The sequence below is a fragment of the Rhinatrema bivittatum genome, chromosome 5 (genome assembly GCF_901001135.1).
Source record: "Rhinatrema bivittatum chromosome 5, aRhiBiv1.1, whole genome shotgun sequence".
Lineage (NCBI taxonomy): Eukaryota > Metazoa > Chordata > Amphibia > Gymnophiona > Rhinatrematidae > Rhinatrema > Rhinatrema bivittatum.
In genome coordinates, this window is record NC_042619.1 from 148718811 (window position 1) to 148745379 (window position 26569).

The following is a 26569-nucleotide window of genomic DNA, read 5'->3' on the forward strand; positions in this document are numbered from 1 at the left end:
TATCCAGATACCTGCAAATGTCCGAGCCCGTACGAAAAACGGACCACCTTTTCATCCTTCACAGCGGAAAGAGACAAGGGGAAGCGGCCTCACGGGCAATCATTGCCCGCTGGATCAAGGAAGTCATCAAGGCGGCCTACGTAGAAGCTGGCAAGCCGCCACCTCTACAGGTCAAGGCCCATTCTACCAGAGCCCAGGCAGTATCATGGGCAGAAACTAGAATGCTGTCACCCGCCAAGATCTGCAGGGCTGCAACATGGTCCTCCATCCATACCTTCTCCAGATTCTACCATCTGGATGTTCAGGCTCGGGAGGACACAGCATTTGCAAGGGCAATACTAAATGGGTCATGGGCAGCCTCCCACCCGGATCGGGAGTAGCTTTTATACATCCCATTGGTCCTGAGTCCATCTGCTATACGCTAGGAAATGGAGAAATTACTTACCTGATAATTTCGTTTTCCTTAGTGTAGACAGATGGACTCCGCATTCCACCCTTGGCTGCCGTCATGCAGGGCCTTCAAATGTTCAAGTGTAAGCCATGTTTTTCATTTACCTCGGGCATCCACCGGGTGGATGCCGGGTGTCGACACTTTCCGGTTGAGTACACTGGCGGTCTCCAGCTATAGTCAATCAACCAGTTCAAGTTAATCAAGTTTAACATTTAACCAAGTTATGAAGTTATCCAAGTTAACCAAATTATTAAGTTAATCAATCAGTCTGTCACACATATATCCACAATGCTTTTTGAGGAGAATACTGAAGAGCTGCACTTCCTGCAGGGGTATATGTACTAGGGGCTGACGTCAGATTGAAATCTGATCCGTCTCCAACTGCTAGCAGGAGTACACTATACCCACTGGTCCTGAGTCCATCTGTCTACACTAAGGAAAACGAAATTATCAGGTAAGTAATTTCTCCATTACAGCATTCACCAGAGGAAAGAATTTAAGAGACAAAGTAGTCTCATGTGCTTCAGATTCCATCACAAATGAAAAGAAGGATAGATTGGATACTTCCCTTTTGGAGATTGCATAATCTGTCCACAAGCAAGGCAACAAGAATTTTTTTACACATCCTATCACAAAAGAACAGATACATATTAGATAATTTTCTAATTGTAGCACCAGAAATAATATCTATTCCACACCACAGATATCATCTGTGCCATTCAATGCCTATGCAATTTACTATACATTGGGAAAGCAAAAAGAAAACTAAAAACACACTTAAAATAACTTTTGATTAAAGTGATAGTTTAGAAATCAGGTATTTCTTATTTTTCTGCTAGAGTAGTCATATGTATGAGATTTCCCGCCTCCACAGTTGATGGAGACAGAAAATACCTCTTTTATAACCTCACTGTGGGCTATAAGGGAGGTGTGGTCCTAGGCCATTGCCAGTAAACACTGTCTCTGGCAACTGCGGACACGTGAAGGATGTGTTTGAGCCCTGGTTGCTTCTGGAACAACAGTTCTTAGGGATTGTTTTTCCCAATGGAAAATTCTCTCAGGGTAGATTCTGGTCGAGTCCCCTGGGAATAATCCTTGTACCCTGAGGGGGTCTGGTGATTCTCCAGGGAAGGGTTTCTTAATTTCTGTAAAGGAACCAGAGAGTGAGAGTGCTCTGTCTCTCTCCCTTTCTTCTCCTCCTCCCATGCTTACTTGTTCCTGTTCAGATCCAACAAAGTTAAACGGAAAAAAGGGAGTTCCAGGCCTGGAGAAACAGCCGGTAACACAAGATCCTTGAGGTGGCAAGTATGTGCAGAGGCAGCTTTAGAGTATAGAGCGAATAGCATTGTGATGTTTTTGGGATCTCCCACTCTGACAGAAGGGAAAGAGAAGTTTTTACCATGGCCGCAGTAAAGCACTTCAATGGACTGCAAACAAAAAAAGCCACTGCAATGGCACCTCTTGCCACAACAGGAAACTGCTAAGTTTCCTGTTGTGGCAAGAGGTAGTAGTGGTAGTAGTGGCAAGAGGTAGTAGTGGTAGTAGTGGCAAGAGGTAGTAGTGGTAGTAGTGGTAGTTGTGGCAAGAGGCTGTAGTAGTGGTAGTTGTGGCAAGAGGCTGAGTGGTAGTAGTGCTTTTGCGGTGGTGAGCATCTGACCCCCATGATGCATAGAGGTAGAAGGTGCCTGGCCTGTAGAAATAAGCAGGTCCTGAGCATTGCTGGCTCGTTTTGCCCTGTCTGTGAAAGTGAGCTAGACCGAGCTTCCCAGGGAGAAGTTAGTTCCTCGCCTCCTGCTCCTAGGGAGGAGCAAAGGCAGATTCAGCAATCAAGCCAGGTGAGCAAGCTGCAGGGAAACAAGATTTCCTCTCTCTTCCTCCAGGGCTGGTAGTAGGAGGTAGTTTATGTGCAGAACACCTACCAGAAGGGGCCCGCCCCCTAAGAGGAACAGTTGTGGCCCTGGCAGTGGTCTTTGTCCCCAGACTTCTTATTGGTAATGCATTAGGCATATATCGCAATGCGGAAGCCTGGAAATCCTTTTTCATCCGATTTTCAAGGTTGCAGTTACCACCAAAAGGGGGCACTATACAAGTGGCCGAAGGAGAGCTCTTACACTGCATGAATACACAGGACTCTAGGGAGCCATCCTGGTCCGGGGAGGGGTCACAGGAAGAAGGATAGTTGTCTTCAGAGGAAGATGACGTCATTATAGTTGGATAATTCTGGAAGGAGGTACAATTAGCCATCATTTCCAGTGTTTTATCAGCCCTAGGGATAGCAGATACCATCCCTGTTGATCCCACAGAGGGGGTCTCTATCTTTTAGGGTCTTAGGAACCTTCTGAAAGCAATCCCATTACATAGCACCTTGAGGCACATGGATTGCCCCCAGGCAGGGCTTAAATGGGGTAGAGTAGTAAGTAGAATTTACCCCTTGCCTCTGGAGGAGAGGAATCATATTCTTAGAGTCCCACGGGTAGATGCTCTGGTCTTGGCAGTCACATGTAAAACCACGATCCTAGTTGAAGGAGGGACGGTCCTGAGAGACCCTCAGGACAGGAAGATAGAATCAGTTTTCAAACAAGCCTTTACTACAAATGCTATGTTTCTGTAGGTCTCTAATTGTGGAGGTTATTTGGCACGGGCAGCTTTGTGGTGGGTTTAGCAACTCCCTAAAAGCACAGACACTGCCTGCCTAGAGGGGGTGGTGCACAGCCAGTTAGCCCAAGGGCAGTGGTCAAGAGAAGAAGCATCATGGCCAAGAAACTTCCTAGAGACGAGTGATCAAGTTAGCTCTGCAAGTCTTCCTCCTGTTGATAAAAGGGAAAGCAGTCAGAGTCTTGTCAGACAGTGCCACAACAGTGGCAAATGCAAACAAACAGGGGATAGTCGCAGTCTAGTGCAGGAGGCAGCTTGGTTATGCGAATGAGTGGAGCAAAATCTTCTCCTGCTTTCAGTGTTGTACGTAGCAGGGAAAGAGACTTGCCAAGCTGACTTTCTGAGCCAGATCAGGTTGGATCCTGAGAGTGGGAACAGAGCCCAAAAGGCTTCCAAATGGAAATAGATTGATGGGAATCACCTGGGCATGGATCTAATAGTGTCAAGGGTGAATGCCAAGGTCAGCATATTTTTCAGCCAAAGGGCGAGGCCAGATTCCAGTGACATAGATACACTTGTATGCCCATGGCCACAGCTCAGCCTGCAATATATCTTCTCTCCATGGTTGCTAGTAGGCAAGACAACAAAAAGAATAGAAGATCATCCATCTATGGTGATATTAGTGGCCCCAGACTGGCCAAAAAGGCCTTGGTATATGAACAGTGAGATCACTGTCTGGGACCCTGCTGCATATTTCCCATGGAGTGGGGCCTTTTCTGCAAAGTCCGATCCCAACAGGAGACCAGTCTGCATTCTCTTTTATGGCTTAGCCTTTGAAAGGGCATGCTTAAGTTAGAGATGTTACTCCTCAGCTGTGGCCTCAACCATGTTGGAAGCACATACGTTTTCTACTTCCTTAGTGTATATCAGGATCTGGCATGTCTTTGAAACATTTTTTGGCAGACAGGAGGCTTCTCCTGTATCAGTGGTATTGTACAAAGCATGTTCTCATGCTTCATTGATTCTTCCTTTGTCTTACCTCTTGATTCACTTAGAGCAACCTTCGGTACCCTACGAGATGTTTGTTCTTGAGAATATTGCATTTAAGGGGATTTCTAGTGGTCACTGTACTTAGGTTGTTGCCACTAGTCTACTGCCAAGGACTATACTGCCATTTTTGCCCAGAGGTATGAAAGAGTTGTGTCCCCAGCCTTCATCAACTGTGGAGGAGGGAAATCCCATACATAATGAGTAGTCTAGCAGGATTCAAGGATAGAAAATTATCAGATAAGAATTATTTAACTTTTTCATTTAAACTATCTTATTTGGTTTTTACTTTTACCTTTCTTATTCTCTCTTTCTTGGCCACTGCTCACTTTATTTTTCACTCTCATGTGGTTGGCTAGCCTCTGTGCTTTTCTGTTTACTTTCAACAGCCTTGAGCTCCTTTAAGCATCTTTTGTTGAGCATTTGAAAATGAAGATAATTCACTCATACAAAGTAGAGGAGTGCTATAAATTTTTTAAAAATGTTTCCAGCTAGTAATTTCATCTGCCAGTAACATTATTAAGAAATGAAAATTACATGGAACTCTAGTATTCAAAGCAATATCTGGAAGACCAAGAAAAATTTCTGCGAGAACTGTCCAAAAACTGGTCAGATCTGCAAAACAGAACCCACAGATCACTGGAAACATTGTGCTGAAACGTTTAGCTAACATTGGAGTAATTATCCACGGGCCAACAGTGTATCATTACAGTTACAGTATCTTGCGTGATTGTGGCTAAACAGTTCAGTTTTTGTTTCATTAGTTCAAATCACTTTGTTCCAAAAAGTTTCAGACATATCAATATTTTGTTTTGTTTATTTTAGAGCATGACTTTTGTATTGAGGCTATAGAAAGGTTTTCTTCTGACAGCTCTCCTATGCAAATTTGTTAGCTACTCCAGTGTCATCTAAATTTCTCAGCAGGTCACTTGCAGTGATCTATGGGTTCTGTTTTGCAGGTTTTGGGCAGTTCGATTGGAGGTTGCTTTTAGTCGTTAAGATTTTGCCTTGACTTTAACATTCAACATCTTCATTTGCAAATGCTCAGACAACTGCTGCTTATTGGAGCCCATGGCTGTTGAAAATAGATAGAAAAACAATCACAACCTGAGAGGTTAGAAAGGTCAGAGTATTTGTTTAGCCATGAAATTGTCTTCACTTAAGTGAAGGCCTAATTAGTAAATCAGTTTTTTGGGCCCTATTAACAACTAAAAAAAAAAAAAGTAGTAATGAATCACTGGGAGGGTATCCAAACCTTTGCACATAACCATATTGACTTTTTTCTAAAATTATTTTTAATCTGTTAAAATTAGCAAGCAAATAGTAATTTTTCATTAAAAGTTGCTGAAAGATGTCATATTGCTACTGAATCTATCATATGAACAGGACTTATTTTATATTTACTGCTCAAGTAATAGTCTAAAATAAAGAGACCATCATACATCCAGCTCTCCTCAATCTTGAATGAAATTTCTCTTCAACAACAAATGAGAGAATATTTTATAGTCATAGGTCTCACATAATGATTTCCTTTTTTTTTTCTTTTTTTAAAATGTATCTTGCTGCTAAAATATCAGGACAATATGGAGACTTCAAACTTATCTTAACTCTGTCTCTTCCCTCAGTTGAAACATGCTGGAAGAATAGAAACTCCAACTTATCTAGACTCTGCTTTGTATTCCAACTTTGTTTCTTTCCCACTTTCAATCACTTCCTGGCACCGATCGACATTTCAAAGGCATTTCTGCATCAGGAGAATTTGCACATAAAGTCACCTATTTTCTTCTATTTCAAACTGTCCCAAGTTTCTAAAGGCAGAAACAAACACCATTACTCTTATATGTCACCATACCTGCATTTGCAAGTGTTTTAGTAAGTAATGATTATAAGTGGTATCCTTAGTTCTCATATATCATTATGGGAGTCAAGTGATCTATAAATGTACTTTTCACTTGCTTAAGAAAACATCCTAAAAAAATTTAGATGCAAATGAAGAGGAGTTTTTAAATTTGAACTTTATATTGATTAGCTTATAAACAAAATATCACCCATGCTGTTTGTTTCATCCATTACATCTGCTTTTGGTCTTAGTTCTTTTTTTTTTCCATATTATAATTTTTTGTTATTTTTATTCTTTGTATATAAAGTCTATAAGAGTAGTGATAAATGACTCTTGTAAAAATATCTTGCAATTTTCAAACTGATACCCAAATGTAAGGTGATCAGCTGAAGAATGGACAATGGGAAGGCCACATTAAAAACTCCAGACATGAGGTTAGTAAGACGTGCACATTTTTTATTTTAAAAGGAGTGAATATATTGAAATCAAATATATTAGTACAAAAAATATCTTAAGAACAAGACCAAAAGAAGCATCAGAGCCAAGAAACAGGGAATTTGAAGTTTTGAAAAAATGTAATATGCAGAGAATATTGAAGAGGATGCAGAGAAAAAAAAAAAGCAAAAGAGAAAAATATTACAAGAAATACAATTAATAAATTGTAGCCAAATATAGGGCACACATTTTCACCAGTTTGCTGGAAATTTAAATTTGCAGATGACCCAGTTATTCAAAGTAGTTAAAAAAACAAGCAGACTGAAGAATTGGAGGAGGACCTTGCCAAGTTGGAGAACAAGGTATTTAAATGCAGCTGAAATTGAATGTGGACAAGTGCAAAATGGTAAATGTAAGGAAAAATAATCCCAACTATATATACACAATGCTGGATTCCATGTTCATAGTTATCACCTAGGAAAAGGATCTTGGAGTCATTATGAACAATATATTGAAATTCTTAGCTTAGTGTGTGGTGACAGCCAAGAAAAGATTGAATATTAGGAACTATTTGAAAAGGAATAGAGAATAAAACTGAAAATATCATGGTACCTCTTCATAAATCTGTGGTGTGGTCACTGCTTGGGTTTTGTGTGCAGTTCTGGTTCCCACATCTAAGAAAAGATATTTGTGGAACTAGAAGAGGTACAGAGAAGGGCAACAAAAATGATGGAAGGAAAGGCTTGATAGACTGAGGCACTTTAGCTTGGAGAAGTGATTGCTGAGAGGGATATGATAGCTATAAAAGCATGAATGTTGCAGAACAGTTATTTACTCTTTCAAATAGTACTAGGACTAGGGACACTCCATGAAACTAACTAGTAGCAGATTTAAAACAAATTTAAAAAAGTTTTTCAGTCAGCACACAATTGAATTTTGGAACTTGTTGACAGAGGATGTGATAAAGACCAGTAATATAGCTTACTTTTGGGGGAATTCTGCATAATTAAATTTGTATAGCATTTGTGCAGAATTCCACATTCACCCCACAGAATTAGGCACAAGTACTAGAAGCAGCAATGGCAGTAGAGGCTTGCACGTGCCGGAAGGGAGGATGGAATACTATTGGTGTCAAATGGACATGAGAAAGGAGCTGCAGTTGGCTAGCTTATGCAGATCAGAAGACAGTTGGGAGAGTGTCTGCATTGGTCCACGTAGGCCGGAAGAGATGATCCTGCATTGGCCTTGGCTTGCATGGCCCGAACAAAGGAGGGAAGCAGTGGGGGGTCCGATGGAGCCTGCATTAGTGAGGAGATAGTGAGTTTTGGGTAAGGTAGGAGAAAGCTGGGTAGTCTTGCTGAAGAGGAAGTGGCAGACAGAGCCTTACTGGTGTGAGTGGAGAGAAATGGAAGAGGGAACCTTTATCTCTGCCCTCCTGCAGGACTTAAGTCTGGGTGGGGGAATGGGCAGATAAGAGATAACTAGAGGCCTTGCCAAAGGGGTGTGTGTGTGTAGGGGGGAGCATCAGATAAACAGCTTGTGGGTTTTGCTGGGGTGAGTGGGGGGAACTAGGGAAGAACCAAGAGAGAGAGTGAGCTGGTGAGGGATTCAGGCCTTGTTGGTACTTCCTGGGAAGTGGGAGGAGAGAGAATGGGGGAAGTTTGAGCCTAGTGGGGGCAAAGGATGGGATAGGTCAACCCTGGGGAGAGGGAGAGGTAGTGAGCGAACTGGGGAATTGATCTGAGGAGAGGAGAGATCAAGCATGGAGAAGAGATTCAAGCCATAGGGGGAGATTGGTGGGGAAGGTCATTGAGCTTGGGGGATGGGAGAGCAATCTGGTGGGGCTAGGCCATATGATAGGGAAAACCCTGCACAAAATTTTTTTTAAAAAAATCTGAATCTTTGAGTAATAACTTGTTTCGGTTTTGCATTATAAAATAACTGTTACTCAGTGATTATATTGTATAATTAAACTAAACCTAATTTATCTTAAATTCTGTAGAATTTTGCAGAATTTATAATATTGTGCACAGAATTTGTAAAGTTTTTGTGCAGAATTCCCTGAAGAGTAATAGCTATGTTTCTGGGGGACAGATCCATTGGCAACTCTTAGCCAGGTAAGCTTGAGGAATGCATCTTTTTACTGCCTAGAGCTAGGAATGAGTAATAGGGAATGGATCTCTCCTTAGGATCTGTTAGATGCTTCTTACAAGCAACCCACATTAGCCTCTGTCAAGAGAGAGGATGCTGGGTTCAGTGGACTGTTGTTCTGACCCAGTATGGCATTTCTTAAGTTCTTTTGTAACATGTAAAGAGTTTTATTTCAACCTTCAGAAAATGTTCTTGTGTGTCCTAGAATACTAGGGTAAACTCATTAATTTAGTTTGTTTTTTTAGTTGTGTCCCTTGGTTACTCCTGAGGGAATCCTGTGCACAAAAACTTAAAATTCTGTGAATTTTATATTGGTCGAAATAACACAAATTACATGACAGTCTTTAAGTAATTACATTTTAAATTAAAACAGAAAAAAATTATTACTTAAAGATGCAGAATTTTAAATATTTTGAACAGAATTTCCCTAGAAATTCACTATAAGAGTGTCCCTTCTACTTTCTCTCCCTACTCCCCTGGCCACTTAGCCCTCTCAGCCCCAACTCCTCCACCTGCCAGTATCTCTCCCCTCCATCTCTAGGCTCAACCCTTTCCACTCTATTGCCAACCCCAGAATTTGACCCCGTTCTCATTACTGCCCCTCACACATGCTCCCTCTGTCCCTCCCTCTCTCACACACATGCTCCCTCTCTCTAATACACATACATACACCCTCATACAGGCTCCCTCATTCTCTGGCACACACGCATCCCCTCATACAGGGCCCTTTTTCTTGCATATACACCCACACAAGCTCCCTTTCTCTCTCACACATACATCCTCACACAGACTATGTCTCTCTCTCACGCACCCCTTCACACAGGCTCTGTCTCACACACACACAATCCCTTCACACAGGCTAGCACCCTCACATACACACAATCCCTTTTTCATACACACGAGCTCCCAATCTCTCTCACCCATACACACTCCTTCACAATCTCCTCATATAGGCTCCCTCTCTCTGAAACCACCACTCAAGCATCCCCCCACCCCCCCCCCTTTACCTCCCATGCTCTCTCTCACACCCTCCTGCTCTCTCTCACCCTCCCCTCCCCTCTCTCACACCCATTCTCTCTCAGCGGGGCCTTTATCTTCACTGCGAGCGGAGCACACTCCGTTCGCGGCATATGGGGGCCTTCCATTTTCACCGCGAACGGCATGCCGGGGCCTTCATCTTCGCGCAATGTCGGGGTCTCTGCTATTTTCTGCGCGGAATTCCCCCAGGACTACTTGTTTTTGGAAAGACTTGCTACTATGATGATGGAATAAACTATTGGCAAGCTTGATTTAATTTGTATGATAGTATCAACTTTTCTTCTACTTTCATTCCATCTACAGACACTTAATATTCATATTCACAGTTAAGAAATATTGCTAATTTGTTGTTGCTGTTACTGTAAATAGATTTATAATGCCTCCAGAGTTTATTTAGGATTTTGTAACAGAAAAAACTTAAGATGCTGCAAGAGATCCATGATAATTTAATTTTATAGAGCATTTTTGAACAAAATGGGAAGTAGCTGTTATTGTAGAGGATGCAAAATATTGACAAACATTCAGTTTTGAAGGCTAGTTGATTTGTGTTATGTATTTATGCATATTATTATATATGCTGCCTAGAACTTTGCTTTGTGCAGGTAATAAATGTTTTAAGTTAATTCATAAATAGTTCAGCAGGTGATGCTTGATATTCTAAGTAGAAAACTGTGTTTCAGTCCTTAGTTGAAGAGCTGTCTGAGGTTGGGAATTGCTGCAAAGTAGCTCTTATAGGCCCAGGTAAAGGAAGAATCAAGTGCTGCTCTCGTGGTAACATCATTTGATTGACTAAGTAAGAATTTATGTGTAGAAATAGCTATATACTGTTGTCATTTAAAGGACACAAAAACAAGTAAACGTTAATCGATGTTTAATCTTTCAAAGGGTACAAAGAAGATGAAGTTACTAGGTGATACATTTAAAACGAATAAGAAAACATATTTTTTTACTCAATGCATAATTAAGCTGTGGAATTTGTTGCCAGAGGATGTGGTGAAAGCTTTAGTGTAGCTGGGTTTAAAAAAGGTTTGGACAAGTTTCTGGAGGAAAAGTCCATAAAAAGTTATCAAGGTATAGGGAAATCCACTGCTTATCCCTGGGATATGCAGCATGGAATCTACCCCCTTGGGATCTTGCCCGGTACTTGTGGCCTGGATTGGCCACTATTGGGCTTGATGGACTTTTGGTCTGATCCAGTATGGCAAGCCTTATGTTCTTATATTCTTATAAATGTGCATTTTATGGTCTGTGTTTAAGAGGGATGAAAAAAAACATTAGGACAGGGGTCCTTATTACGGTGACCATGGATGAGCTTCATGGACTCTGAACTGGACACAAAATATTTTCTGTGTATGTGTTTATTTGCTCTGGGGAGGGGGATCCATAGCTTTCATTATATATATAGAAACATGGAAAATGATGGCAGGAAGGACCAAATGACCCATCCAGTCTGCCCAGCAAGCTTATTGTAGAATCTGCCGTGCCGTGCAGGTTACCCCCATGCTTAATAGTTTCCCAGACTGTAAAAGTCAGGGCTTTCATTGGTTGCTGTTTGAATCCAATTTCCCTTTGCCCCTTGCAGTGGAAGCAGAGAGCAATGTTGGAGTTGCATCAAAAGTATTAGGCTTATTGGTTAAGGGTAATAAAAGTCATATCAACAAGTTACCCTCATGCTTGTTTATTCCCCAGACCAAGTTGGGGCCATTGGTTGATGTCTGACTCCAATTCCTCTTTTCCCCCTGCCATTGAAGCAGAGAGCAATGATGGAGTTGCATCAACAGTATCAAAGCTTATTGGTTAAGGGTAGTAACTGCCGCTTCAGCAAGTTTACCCCCATGCACTCTTTTCTTCATTTCCATCCTCTTGCCTTTAGGGATCCACAGTGTTTATCCCATACCTCTTTGAATTGTTTCACTGTATTCATCTTCACCACCTCCTCCGGAAGGGCATTCCAGGCATTTACCATCCTCTCCATGAAGAAATATTTCCTGATGTTGGTTCTAAGTTGTCCTCCCTGGAGTTTTATTTCCTCACCCCTAGTTCTACTGATTTCTTTCCAAAGGAAATTGTTTGACGATTGTGCATCATTGAAACTTTTCAAGTATCTGAAGGTCTGTGTCATATCTCCCCTGCACCTCTTCCCTTCACATTCAGATCCTTCAGCCTTTCCTATTAAGTCTTCCGATGCTGACCCCACACCATTTTGGTTGCTGTTCCTTGGTCCGCCTCTGTCCTTTTTAAGACAAGGGCACTAGTACTGAACACCGTACTCCAGGTGAGGCTCATTCTCAACAGAGTCCATGACCAAAAAAGGTTAAGAATCACTGAATTAGGGAAACACTTTTATTTCTGCATGAGCAATTTCTTTCCATATTCTTTTTAAAAAATCATTTTATCTGTTTGACATATGGTTTGTTTGAGACAACTTGAAGAGCACAATTCGATTCTTCAGGCTCTCTTTGGTACCACCCTAAACCAGCTACCACATATGGTAAGTAACAGAGTGGAGAGCCCAAGAGATAATTTTTCCACCTGAGTAGGCACTTCCAGGGTCTGATTCATCCTAGTGGGGTTTCAAACCTCACCACCATGAGTATAGAGGTTCTAAGCCCTGCACTGCTATCCAATCAATGACTTTTTGATTAGATCCTGAGTCTGTAGCCAGCACTCTGCTTTCTATCTCTGAAAAATCTCCTTGTTGGATGAAAGCTAAGGATTTTCACAAACTGTTGGCCCAAAAGAACTTCCAACAGCTGGATCCTTTGGATTATTTTGACTACAGAGTGCATCTATTGGAAATTCATCCAGACTATTCACCAAGGAAAGTATTAACTGTCCCATTGTACGAGGAATTACTAAATTTGGATATCTCCTCCCTTTTACAGACCAGGGAAGTCAAACCTGTTCTGCCTTAGGAAAAACGTATGGGGATTTTACTCCAGGTACTTTCTGGTCCTTAAGAAAATGAGAATATACTCCCATCCTGGACCTACAGTGGCTAAAGAAACACCCTCCTTGAATATTTTTCACATTTTGTTGTTTCAATGTGTCAGACTTGCATTCATTTAAATGGCGATATTTTTTTCCACTCAACACACCATACTCCACACATTTCAGGTCCAAAAATGTTTTTTTGGGGTACAAAGCATATATAAACAAAACTGAAATCCATCAGTTAGCTAAGTCTTCACCCTCCATCCCTCCCAAGTCAATACTTGGTGGAAGCACCTTTGGCTAAAATAACAGGTCAATTTGTTCCAGTCTCAAACCACTGCTCTACTTTGCTGTGCAAGGGGTCTTCAGGAATGGCCAAAGGAACACCATGGAATATAAAGAAAAATAAAAACACATTCTCAATTTACTGTCCAGTGATCCAGAGGAAATAAAGAGTGTATCTGTTAAAAACAAAAACACCCCCTCCCCCCAAAAACATTTAGTTTGTAAATCCAAATCCAGGCAAAATTGCAATGATCAAAAACATGAGAAAAATCAGTGTGAGAAAAAACCTGGTCTTTTTATCCATGCCTTTCCTCTTTGCAGTTCTTCTCTTCCCTGCACCAGCATTCATGTCCAACAATTCTTCCCCTTGAAGGGTAGGATCTCCCATTTCTAGTTCCAGCATCTAAACCACTTGGAAAAGGTGACAAAACCCCTTGTCCTCAAAACTGAAAAAACTCTGTTAAAAAAGTCTTCAAAAATGGTTCTTCAAAACCATTCAAAAATAGCGTAGAAGTCAGAGCCCACTCACTGTCTCTGGTTAAGGGGAAGGCAACTGCATTTAGCAGTAACTACTCAGCAGGGAAGCACCAATAAAGCTATCAAAAATCTTCCACTCTTCAACTTAACTATTGACTCTTAAGCAAAGGCAAAAAGAATCAAAGCCAGCCCTTAAAGGTGCCAGGGGGAATCCCTTCTGTCAGGAACTGGTTCCATTTAAAATCCCAAGAGTAGCAAAATTCTTCAAACTCTTCTCTGGGTCTACTCTTCAAAGAAGTTGAGAAAACCCTTCTTCTGTTCAGTCCTCCTGGGAGGATGGCAAAGACCTCCTCCTCTCTTCCCTAATCACCTTCCTTCTAACTTATGAGTATGCTATTCCTACAGGCCTACCCTTCCCTCAACAACCATCTTCCTGATGACCCTCTAAGCTGTGTATAATGCATTCCCTGTATCACCCTTTACAATGTGCCCCTGTTGACTTTTTCTCACAATAACTTCCTTGATGACCTCATGAGCTGTTTACACTTTTCTCGATGTATTATCCTCACAATGTGCTTCTTGTATTATCTTTACAATGTGCTCCTGTCGACTTCTCCCTCTTCCGCCCCCGGTTGAGGAACCGTCGTTCCCTGTAAATAGTTACCCAGTTTCCAATTGTTCATGTTTTTTCTCTTGTATGCATCGTTTACTGTTCTATGTAATGGCACTGCCAAAAAGTTCTATGTAATGACACTGCCAAAAAGTTTTAAGTTATCTGTAAACCGACACGATGTGCAAATGGTTGTCGGTATATAAAAACCTATAAATAAATAAATAAATGCTCCATGGGTATTTATAGCCCATAAAAGCCTCTCACAAAAAGGTGGGGAAAACTCAAGGGGAGTATGCAAAAATATAATCCTCCCCCCCACTATCTAAACTAGAAAAATGTAGGAGAAAACTTAGTAATGGGCAAATCCGGGTCGCACATCATTTTGTATAACCTTTATTTTGTTGTTCTGTTTTGGTCTGCATTCTTTCAATGAAGCCCTTGAGTCTGTGGTGTGCCATCCTTTGTTTTGAGGAAATAAGAGAAAATTTTATAGCAGAAGTCATTAACTATAGTGAAAATATAGGAGTTGGCTGGACAAACCAGATTTTTAAAGTTCCCATCCCATCGGACGGGGAAATTTTAACCAAAATAATTATTATCTGATTAAAATTTAGCTGGATAAAAAAGAGGTGGTACGGGGGCATGGCTAGCTAGAGAAAGTTATCTAGCTAACTCTGGTTGGAAAAATTACCGGCCTAAAGTTAAGCAGATAAATAAATAACTAATAATAGAAAACCCCCCAACTATCTGTCTAGTGGTAGCTGATCCCCCTTCCTCTGAATTAAAAAAAAAAAAATCTAGTAGCAGGCAGGGAGGGCTGATCTTCCTTTTCTTTTGCTCCACCCAAGTTTAAAAGTACAAAACAAAAAGCCTAGTGGGGCCAAGCCAGTGATTTCCCCCTCCTTCCCACCCATTTAAAAAAAAAAAAAAAAAAAAAAAAACCAAAACAAAAACCAAAATGTTACCAGTCTAAGCAGCACCTCGAAGCCTTTCCTGCCCGCCCTACAATAGTAAAAAATCAGCAACCGAGCTGTCTGATTAACCCCACATCCCCAGAGTAAAAAATTGTGGGCCACAAATTTCCACTCCCATTACCACCCCTTAAACCTCCAAAAGTACCTGGCAACCCGAGCAGGAGGAGGAGATTCTCTTACCTCCTCCCACTGTACTGCTGTCTAAATGTTGGTACAGCTCTCAATTGTACTGGCATTAAATATTAATTTATTCACTTCACTGGATCACTGTTTGGTCCTTTCACTGACAGTTTACAGTTGTCAGAACCCATTCAGAAGCTTCTCCTCCTGTTTGGGTTCCCAGGCACTTTTGAAGGTTAAGGAGATGGTGGAGGTGGGAGTTTTGTGCCCTACAAGTTTTAACTTTGGGAATGGGGGGGGGGGGGGGGGTAAATGGGGGGAATCGGGCCTGGTGAGTGGCAAAGTTACATAGATAACTTTATCTGGGTATCTTTAGCTGAGAATATTAATGTTGTCCTGTTCACTTTCAGTTTTTGTTTTTTTATGTGCCTTATTTGTAGAAACTCTATACTTTCTCTCTAAAAATAAAAAAAAATGCTCACAGGTTGATGAAGCCTGAAGATGGCCAAGAATACATAAGTGTTGCATGTACTGTTAAAAATAACCCAAACAAGAAACCAAAACCATACTAATTTAATGGAGCACAATGCAGAAAATATTATGATGACTTAATCATTTCCAGTGAAAAGCTATGGTATATTTATTAAAGTTTGCTGGGTATATCCCGATTTAGCTAAATCTACGCAGCAGCGTAGAAAAGAATTTCTACTTATGAGACCTGAGACCATAGCAGCAGGGGGTAGTTTTAAATTACGCTACCCCTGTAAATGCATAATACAACTGGCCAGTAATACATATGTTTTCTTCTTACCAGCCCAGTTGAAGGATTTTTTATCTGGTAGGAGACCACCTGAGGAGTTGTAATGAGGTCTATGTGTAAAGGTGGTAGTTACAGGGCCAGTAATTTGTAACTGTTTCTTTTTGTTACTCCTCATATAGTTTCCTTTCCCCCCCGTATTTCCTATGTAATAAGAAAACGATGTTTGTCAATAAGAAATCTTTTGATTTTGTTTCTGATGTTAAGGGCAGGAATGGCCCACTACTAACTTTATAATTTCTGTATTTTCCGATACAATGATTTATTGTATATTTTTTGTAAAAGTTGAGAAATTAAAAAAAAAAAAAAAAAAAAAGTTTGCTGGCAGAGGCAGGAGCTGCTTAACCCCAATGACCTAAAAGCAGATAAAATGTCACCTGGTAAAGGACATGATACCTTGCAAGAAAAACCCAGTGGTTGCAGGGGAATGAGCCATTGTGTAGTAACAGAGCGTGAGTATCATACAATTAGCCATGACTCTGGAATTTGGGTTCCTTTATTGTCCAGCCTGAGTAGTTTTAGTCTTTTTTTTTATTCCTCTATTATGTTCTTTTTTCGGTGAGGAAAGTAAAAGAAAAATGAATTGATAATAAGTAGAACTGGCATCATATGTGAAACTTCCCACGGTTTCTTACTTCGTAATGAACGTTAGTATACTCCCAAGTAAGTGTTAGCAATATTGTTATAAAGCTCCTGTAAAGAAAATTTCAGACGATTTTATTATGCAAGTCCAGGGCAAGGTCTGTTTAGTTCTCATTTTTAGCTTTTTATAGAACTGCTAAGCTATGTAATCTGTGTGGTTTAATCAGCTTGGCTGTGCTGAGGCCATGTACACACCAACTGTTTACGCTAGGGGTTATAAAAATCAGTAGACTGTGACATTTTATTGGTGTCTTGAGTTCAGAGGCATAAACTTTAAAGCTTCCATATTAAGAATGGGCTAGAAAGCAAACTGCCAGAAGTATAACACATTCCTTATTTTAAATTAACTTGGATTATAGAACACATCTTACATTAGCATATCTGAATATGGCTTGAGCTCTCTCTAAATATGTGGCAATTTGTTTTGTAGGCTTTTTTGCTGCCTTTAGCAGATACAGTAACGTGTTTGATAAAGAATATTCTGAATTTAGTTGACATTATTGCTTGAGAGATATGCATACAATATTTCCATGATCATTATTTGTTTACTAAGAACTATGAAGTTTACTTCCATTTAGCCAGTTATGTTTTAACTTAGCTGGCTAAGTGGTGCAGCCGCCACTTAGCCAGTTGTTTAGTTAGCCAGATAAATGAGGGGGCAGAACCAGGGTGTTCCAAGTTGGAGCTACTTAGCCAGATAAGTGCTGATATTCAGTGTTATCCAGCTTAGTTAGCCAGATAAGTCCAGGACAGCTATTTGGCTATCATAGTTAGCCGATAAATTTATTTGGCTAACTGTAAGATAGCTGAGTATGTTCAGCAGCTAGCTCTTTAGCCAGATAGCAGATGAATATTAGCTTTTATATGTCTAAAATAATAAGGGCTGTGTTTTTAGCCTTGACAAATTTTTCAAGATTCTATTTGTCACAAGTGTATGAGATTCAGATCAGATAATGTGGTGATGGCAAGCTAATTCAACAAAAAAGTTGCACAGGGAGTGACAATAAGGTATTGATATGGGTGGAACATCGGTCCGCTTGTCAATAATACCCATTGCTGAACAACTGAACAGGCAAGTGTACTGATTAGCAGAGTTATTATGGCCCTCAGGGAACGAGAGGTCAGGATTTTCCAGCTCATTTGTGTTCAGTTGTGGCACCCTATTCAAAGACATGATGGTGTTGACCTACAACATGAAGCCACCAAGGTTCTTTTGTTGCTTCTGGGACCACAGGATGGTGGCCATGAATGACAAAACACTGGAAAAAAAATACATTTTGTATATTTTTTCCTCCATGAACAATTCTACTGCTAGCAAAGATAATATCTTTCACAATAGAAATGATACTACTGAGACAGCCTTGGTTTCCAGAGTTACTGAATTTGAAATATGAAAAAACGTTTTAGATACCAGAAGTTCCAGGTATCATAGAACAAGGCCCTGTACTTTATCCCAGTCCATTGTTTCTAAAACTGATGGTCAGCAGATGGAGTGGCAAGCTTTAATGGTAGTTTTAGCTATAATGGGGGGCAAGAAAGATTGCTACCAACAAACTCTATTATGCAGTCTGGAAGTGATTTCCCTGTTGGGCATATCAGGACCTCAAAATCCTTAGGTAGGTTTTAGATTTTTAGTTTATTGAGGATTCATGTGACTGGTTTGATTAATATTTATCCCAGGACAAGCAGGATGCTAGTCCTCACATATGGGTGACGTCATCCACGGAGCCCTTAAGCGGGAAAAACTTCTGGCAAGTTTCTAGAAGTTTTAACTGGCTGCCTGAGGCTACTGAGCATGCCCGGCATGCCATGATATTCCCTGCCACAGGGGTCTCACCCCAGTCTTCTTTTTTCCGCGCTGCTAGCTGCATCGCGGTTTCCAGGAGCCCCGTGAGTTACCTCACAACGACTAACTTTAATTCTCAACTTTTTACCCTTTACGGGTCTCGCTCGGTTTGTCACCGGCTGGTGACAAACTTCATACTCTTTTTTGACAAAAAGGAATCCGAATTCATCGACGGATGTCGACGGAGAAAACCTCCGGATTCAAAAAATGTCCGGCCTGCAACCGGACTATGTCCATCACCGACCCGCACGTGGAGTGCGTCCGTTGTTTGGGAGGAGACCACGACATCGCTTCTTGTGCCCAATGTCAAGAAATGACGGCGAAAGGTAGGAAGCTTCGCCATGAAAGAATGGCTCAGATTTTTCAAATCAGAGCACCGACATCGCCGTCGACCTCGACTAGATCTTCCCCGATAGGCGTATCGAAGAAGATACTTCTAAAGAAAGTCCAACAAGGTTCGGGAGATGCTTCCTCGCCAACCCCGTCATCGTCCAGATCCGTTTCTGAGATCCGTCCCAAACATAAACACCGGAGACATCATGCGATTCCTCCGTTGCCATCGCCGGAAGAACCAAGGGCTAAACAGCGGAAGTTGTCATCGACCTCGGTAATCCCTTCAGAGGAATCGACACCGTCGACGTCCGTGGCGGACTTAACAACCTTGATTAAGAAGCTTGTCGCCGATGCCATGAAAGAAGCCATCCCGGCTGCATCTCCAATACCGGCCCTGGTAGGACCGATGCCGACCTACGGGTCGATGCCGACTCCCCAGTCGATGCCGGCCATCGGGCCGATGCCGATGACTCCATCGATGCCGGCCATCGGGCCGATGCCGATGTCTCCATCGATGCCGACTACCGAGTCGATGCCGGTACCATCGTCCACATCGATGCCAGTGCCGATGCCAACGTCATCGTCCATACCGATGCCAATCTCGGTGCCGATGACTGCTGCAGCTCTATCTATTCCGATGGACGTGCCTATCTGCGCTCCAACGATGCCTGCTGCTCCATCGATGTCAACAGCCTCATCTTCGATGCAAATTGCACATCCTTCGATGGAATCGACGAGTGTACATTCTACAATGTCCACAAGTGCTTCCAGACCAATCTCCTCATTGATTCCCATCTCCATGTTTTTCCTTTCTCACTACATCACTTTCTACGGCGGCACAACCACCTCCACATTACACTGTAGCTCCTTCTGCAGCTTCAAGCCGGGGAAAAAAGGCAACAGGAAAGTCCAAACATCCAGAGATTCCCTCTGAGAAAAGATTACATGCTATCCTCACCAAAAGATATCATGATCTTTTATCTTCCTTGCCTTCATACCCGGCGGAAAACAGTGATACCAGTGATGGGGCACCGGACATCCAGGATCCTTTACCAGGACCCTCGGGGGTTCCTCCATCTACAATTCCAAGCCATCCTTCATATCCTCAACCAGAGGATACATGGTCTGACACACAATCGGAGTATTCTTCAGAAGAATTTTTATCAGAAGGTACTCCGCCACAAACCAAGAAGCAATCCCCTCCTGAGGATTTATCCTTTGCTTCTTTCGTTCAAGAGATGTCGGAATCCATCCCTTTTCAACTTCAGGCAGAGAAAGATGACAGACAGCAAACACTGGAGATTCTACAATTTGTAGATCCTCCAAAACATAACCTAGCAATTCCAGTTCATGAAGTACTACTCCAACTTCAGCAACGGATTTGGGAGCACCCATGTACAACACCGGGAGTTAATCGTAGAATTGATTCTACATATTTAGTCCAAGCGGCCCCAGGCTTTGAGAAGCCACAACTACCACACAGTTCATTAGTTGTGGAATCTGCGCAAAAGAAGTCAAGAAGGTCAAGAACTCACGCTTCTATCCCTCCTGGGAAAGATAACAGATTCCTAGACCTTATGGGGCGTAAGATTTACCAGGGAGCGATGCTAAATGCGAAAATTGCTGCGTACCAACTGTATATAACACAGCATCAAAGAAACCTGTGGAAGCAGATTGAGGAATTTCTTCCCTCTCTCCCTCAACAGCAGCAGGAGGCAGCACAACACATTGTGCAGAAAGGTCTGGATGCGGGCAAGCATGAGGTGCGAGCGGCGTACGACGCATTTGAGACTTCTTCCAGAACGGCAGCTTCAGGCATCAGTGCTCGAAGATGGGCCTGGTTGAAGGCGTCTGACCTACGTCCAGAGGTCCAAGATAAACTAGTGGACTTGCCTTGCCTGGGCGACAACTTGTTCGGAACAAAAGTACAAGATGCCGTAACGCAGCTTAGAGAGCACTCTGAAACATTAAAACAGCTCTCTACGTTGTCCCACGATGCTCCTACTCACCCTGCCCGCAGGCCGCCACGGCGAGACACCAGACGGCCTTTCTTTAGACCAAGAAGGTATTACCCCCAGACCTCAAGGCCACGCTCTACAAGGCCTCCGCAGCGCCCTCAGCAGAGACAGCAGAGAGCTGCAAGGCCACAGCCTCCGCCCCAAACTGCTTCCACCTCTGGCTTTTGAAAGCAGTCCCGGAGAACAGAGCCAACCCAACCCCTTTCCGAATTTGCCAGTGGGGGGAAGGATTTCCCACTTTTACAACGATTGGGAAAATATCACCACAGATCAATGGGTCTTATCCATAGTTCATCAGGGTTACCACCTAGACTTCACAGCTCCCCCGCCGGAGTGTCCACCACAAAACTCCTATCTCGATCACATACCTCAATTACAAATGGAATTATCTACTCTTCTGAAAGCAAGAGCGGTGGAACACGTACCACGCTCACAGAAGGGAAGAGGATTCTATTCCCGGTATTTCCTCATTCCAAAGAAAACCGGAGGACTGCGTCCAATTCTAGATCTCAGAAATCTCAACAAATTTCTAAGAAAAGAAAAATTCAGAATGGTATCCTTGGGCACCATTCTTCCTCTCATACAAAAGGGGGATTGGCTTTGTTCTCTGGATCTCCAAGACGCTTATACTCACATACCTATTTTCCCACCTCATCGCAAGTACCTAAGATTCAAGGTGGGACGCCAGCATTTCCAATACAGAGTCCTACCATTCGGCCTAGCCTCAGCTCCCAGAGTATTCACAAAATGCCTAGCAGTAATAGCAGGACATTTGCACAAACAAGGTGTTCATGTCTTCCCTTATCTAGACGATTGGCTTATAAAAAGTCAATCTCAACAAGGGGCGCTTACTTCTCTACATTACACAATAAAGGTACTGCACACACTGGGATTTCTCATCAATTATCAAAAATCCCACCTACAACCATCTCATCTACTCCAATACATAGGAGCAGAATTAGACACAAACCTCGCACAAGCTTTTCTTCCAGAAGACCGTGCACATACACTGTCCCAGTTAGCGTACGCCATGTCCACACAACTGCAAGTGACAGCTCATCAGTTCCTAATCTTACTGGGCCACATGGCATCAACGGTTCATGTCACTCCGATGGCACGACTTGCCATGCGACTTACGCAATGGACTCTCCGGTCGCAATGGATCCAAGCCATTCAACCGCTTCATTCTCCCATCCAAGTAACCCACCAACTTCGCTCATCGCTAAACTGGTGGACAATCAAAGACAATTTACGCAAGGGCCTGCCTTTCCAAAAGCCGATCCCTCAAATAACGTTAACTACAGATGCATCCACCTTGGGATGGGGAGCTCATGTAAACTCTCTTCAAACTCAAGGAACTTGGACAAAACTCGAAGCCACATATCAAATCAATTTTCTGGAACTTCGAGCTATACGCTATGCGCTGCATGCGTTCAAGGACTGCCTTTCACACAAGACTGTGTTAATCCAAACGGACAATACGGTGGCCATGTGGTACATCAACAAACAGGGAGGTACGGGCTCGTATCTCCTTTGTCAAGAAGCTGCGCAAATTTGGGACTGGGCCTTGAATCACTCAATGTTACTACAGGCCACTTATCTAGCAGGAATTCAAAATGTACTAGCAGACCGACTCAGTCGGCAATTCCAACCACACGAGTGGTCTCTGAATCCCTCGATAGCGACCAAAATATTCCAATGTTGGGGACAGCCAACAACAGACCTCTTTGCGTCGCACCTCAACCACAAGGTGACCAACTTCTGTTCCCTGCACCAACAGAAGCACCAACCAGCCAAGGACGCCTTTGCTCGCCCTTGGAACTCAGGCCTCCTATATGCATATCCTCCAATACCGCTTATCACCAAGACACTGGTGAAGCTACAACAGGACAAGGGGTCCATGATTCTCATAGCCCCATATTGGCCTCGACAAGTATGGTTTCCCACACTGCTAGACCTGTCAGTCAAGGATCCAATTCGCCTGGGAGTAGCTCCCAATCTCATCACTCAGGATCAGGGCCGGTTCCGCCATCCCAACCTTCAATCCCTATCCTTGACAGCATGGATGTTGAAAGCTTGATCTTACAATCACTTAACCTCTCAACTAATGTATCTCAAGTGCTTATAGCTTCCCGCAAACCTTCCACAAGAAAGAATTATTCTTTCAAGTGGAAACGATTCACTTCCTGGTGCAAGCAAAACAATACAGATCCTTTCACTTGCCCCACAACTACTCTGCTAGATTATCTGTGCTATCTTTCAGACTCTGGACTTCAGACATCGTCAATCAGAGTACATTTGAGTGCAATCTCAGCTTATCATGACAAGATAGGAGATGCACCTATCTCCACACAACCTCTCGTCAGTAGATTCATGAGAGGTCTAACTCAACTTAAACCACCAATTCGGCCCCCAGCTACGCAATGGGACCTGAATCTGGTCTTAACAGGTCTAATGCGTTCTCCCTTTGAACCCATAGATACCTGTGACCTTAAATTTCTCACATGGAAAACTATTTTCCTCATAGCCATTACATCAGCTAGGAGGGTTAGTGAATTACAAGCACTTGTCACATACGAACCTTACACAAAGTTCCTCCATGACAGAGTGGTTCTCCGAACACATCCAAAATTCCTTCCCAAGGTAGTTACGGAATTCCACTTAAATCAAACTATAGTTCTACCCACATTCTTTCCAAAGCCTCACTCTCATCAAGGCGAAAGAGCTTTACACACTTTGGACTGTAAACGTGCTTTGTCCTTTTACTTGAATCGCACGACGTCCCTCAGAAAATCCAATCAGCTTTTCGTCTCATATGACCCAAATAAGCCAGGTAAAGCAGTGGGAAAGCATACTCTATCCAATTGGTTAGCAGACTGCATACAATTTTGCTATACAAAAGCAGGCCTTCCTCTCCAAGGGCGAGTAAAGGCACATTCAGTAAGAGCAATGTCAACTTCAATAGCGCATTTTCGTTCAGTGCCAATCGTTGACATTTGTAAAGCAGCAACATGGACTTCTCTCCACACTTTTGCAGCTCACTACTGTTTAGACAAGGAAGGACGACAGGATTCAGCCTATGGACAATCTGTCTTAAAGAACTTGTTTCCAGTTTAATCCCAACTCCTTCTACATCCAACCTGCTGTGTACTTCGGCTGCATCATTTCCACAACAACGCATCACTGCTACATGCACGGACAATGACTCAGCCTCTAGCTTGCTAATCACCCATATGTGAGGACTAGCATCCTGCTTGTCCTGGGATAAAGCAAAATTGCTTACCTTGTAATAGGTGTTATCCCAGGACAGCAGGATGTAGTCCTCACGGAACCCACCCGCCACCCCGCGGAGTTGGGCCTCAGACTTTATTATTATATTTTTGCTTACGCTTATTGCTACATACAAGACTGGAGTGAGACCCCTGTGGCAGGGAATATCATGGCATGCCGGGCATGCTCAGTAGCCTCAGGCAGCCAGTTAAAACTTCTAGAAACTTGCCAGAAGTTTTTCCCGCTTAAGGGCTCCGTGGATGACGTCACCCATATGTGAGGACTACATCCTGCTGTCCTGGGATAACACCTATTACAAGGTAAGCAATTTTGCTTTCTGTTTCTTTTTCTTTTCATCCGAACATTCTGAGGTATTGTACAGCAGTGATTTTGTAGTAGTCTAATGCACTGAGGCCATTACCTCTGTGGACTTTGAATGCTGTGTTTGGTGCTCTTATGGATCCTGTATCTGAACATATCTCTTCAACTTTACTTTATGTTCTACTTTTTATAGTAGTGCTTTTGGTTGCAATTTGTTCAGCTATAAGAGTGTGTGATTTGAAAGTTCTGCCCTCCATTGTCTTTGCTATTATTTATTTCAGACAAGGTGATTATAAAATGTGATCCAAATTTTGTTCCTACTACTTTTTCACATCAAAAAGTTATTTTGCTTACTTTGTATCTAAAGTCCAAAAATCCTTAAGGGAATGTCAAGCTGCAGACCTGGAGGGCCTTAAACTAGTTTGGTTTTCAGTATATCCCTAATGAATATGCATGACATATATTTCCATACAGTGTAGGCAGTGCATGCAAATATATCATGCATATTCATTAGGGATATCCTGAAAACTGAACTGGTTTCCCTTTGAAAACCCCCACACACAAATTTGCACCTGCTTTTTTGCAGACGCTTTTCTTTTTCCTGAAAACAATGCACAGTTGCTACACCAGTCCAGACTAGTGGGTTATATCCATCTACTAGTAGATGGAGACAGAGGGCAAACTCTTTTCAGTGACATCATTTGATATAGAGGCTGGTGCTGCACCAGCAATAGCCAGTATTTCTCTGTCTCCAATAGATGGTGCTGCCAAGGTATAGAGTTTTTAAAGCTGCAGACAGGGAAGGTGCTGCCTTCATTCTGGAGATCCTCAAAGCAAGTGTAAATATTCATTGACATTATAGGACCTGCAATTATTGGGGAACTCATTCTGCCTTTATAAAGTCAAACACCTCTAGCTTTATTCCCTCCCAGAGGAAACAACCAGCCCATATGGGGGGATCTCCGCTGCCTGACAGGAGCATTTTTGATAGCATGCTCTGTGGCTATTCAAATTGAACTGAAACTTTTAACTATTTGTCCCATGTAAGAGAAAAGCTGCAAGGCAGAAGGAAGCAGACAGCCCTGCTACCTCGGCAGGCTGCTCTGGCAGCGCCAGCCGCCATTTTGGGGTAACTCATGTGACTGCATTTTCTTTACTCGTACTGATACTGGTTAGAGGTCCCCAGGGCTGAGTAGGCAATCACGAGCAGAGAAGTTGTTTCATGTTTACTTGTGCACAGGAGGTGTGAACTGAATGAGATTGCAGAGCACAGCACAGGGGTCATTTTCAGAGGGCATCATGTTAAAGGCATTAAGAAGACCTGCAGTTTAAGCCATGTGCAGAGGGCCTATTTTACTCTCACATTCCTGGTGTGCTTGTGGGGAAGTTTCCTGGCCCCAAGTAAAAATTACTGCTTGCTCCTCTCTCAGATTCCTTGAGTCTGTTCCTTCTCAGTGCTAGCTCTTAGAACATTTTGTATTTGGCAAAAAAAGAAAAAAAAAAAAAGGAGCTAGCTCCTGAGTGTTGGAGTCCAGGAGCCTTAGTGAGACTCTTCTTCCCTCTCCCTAAAAACCTTCTTCCATGCAGGAATATGGCATCCATCTGCAGAAGGCTGGCTAGTGAACCTTGGGCTCTTAGGTGCATCCACCAGATTCCCTTGTGGCCAACAGGGGATCTGATCATGGTGGAGGACAGTCTCTTGAAAACCTGGGTATAAGAAGAATTTTTCCCCAGAAGGGGGCCCCTCGATCCTCAGGTTATTCCAGAAAGTGGGGCTTGTTCTCGCTTGTCCTTTGAGTTGATTCCATGGTATTAGCCATGGACCGCCCGCAAAACAGGGCAGCAGGTTCAAAGTGTGACCCCTGTTTTAGTAAGTTTTCCATTTTAGGGTTACTATTTGGACAAGATCTGGGAGGGCTGAGTCCCAGAAAATAGTTTCTGCCAGCCTCAGGACTATTGAAGCCATAGTGGTCTTGAGGATGTCAGAAGAGTCAGCCTGGGGAGGTGATATGCTGTTCAGATATCGATCAACCCATTCATAGAGAGATGAAGACAAGAATTATTGATGCAGGGATTTCTCCAGATAATCATCCAGCCCATGAAGGGTCAGTGAATCCCTCCTCTCTCCCCAAAGCAATTCTGATAGGTAACCGGTTACAGTGGCCTATGATTTTGGTCACTCCTTTGTTCCAATGCCTTGATGGTATTTCCCTGCATGTCAGCCTCCAAGAGTCTGTGGTAAATGAGGAAGCTTCAGAGTTAGCTATGTGTCAGGTTCTGATTAAGATATAGGCACAATAGGCTCACTTCATCAGAAGTTTTAATCACTGTGCTTCCTGTCTTACAATAATGCAGGAGAGTA

The 26569-nt window shown here is 42.6% G+C and overlaps 1 protein-coding gene across 8 annotated transcripts in view; it reads left to right on the forward strand.

Moving 5' to 3' along the window:
- TDRD3 (tudor domain containing 3) overlaps nt 1-26569 on the forward strand; it is a 632378-nt gene that overhangs the window by 23984 nt on the left and 581825 nt on the right. For 6 of the 8 annotated variants that reach the window (XM_029602994.1, XM_029602997.1, XM_029602996.1 and 3 more), the window contains exon 1: nt 6636-6730. The exons of the other annotated variants lie outside the window; for them this stretch is intronic. In XM_029602994.1, the coding sequence (XP_029458854.1) occupies nt 6651-6730 (80 nt within the window). In that variant the 5' untranslated portion in view covers nt 6636-6650. Of the gene's footprint in view, nt 1-6635; nt 6731-26569 lie in introns of those variants that run through there. 8 annotated transcript variants of the gene reach the window in all.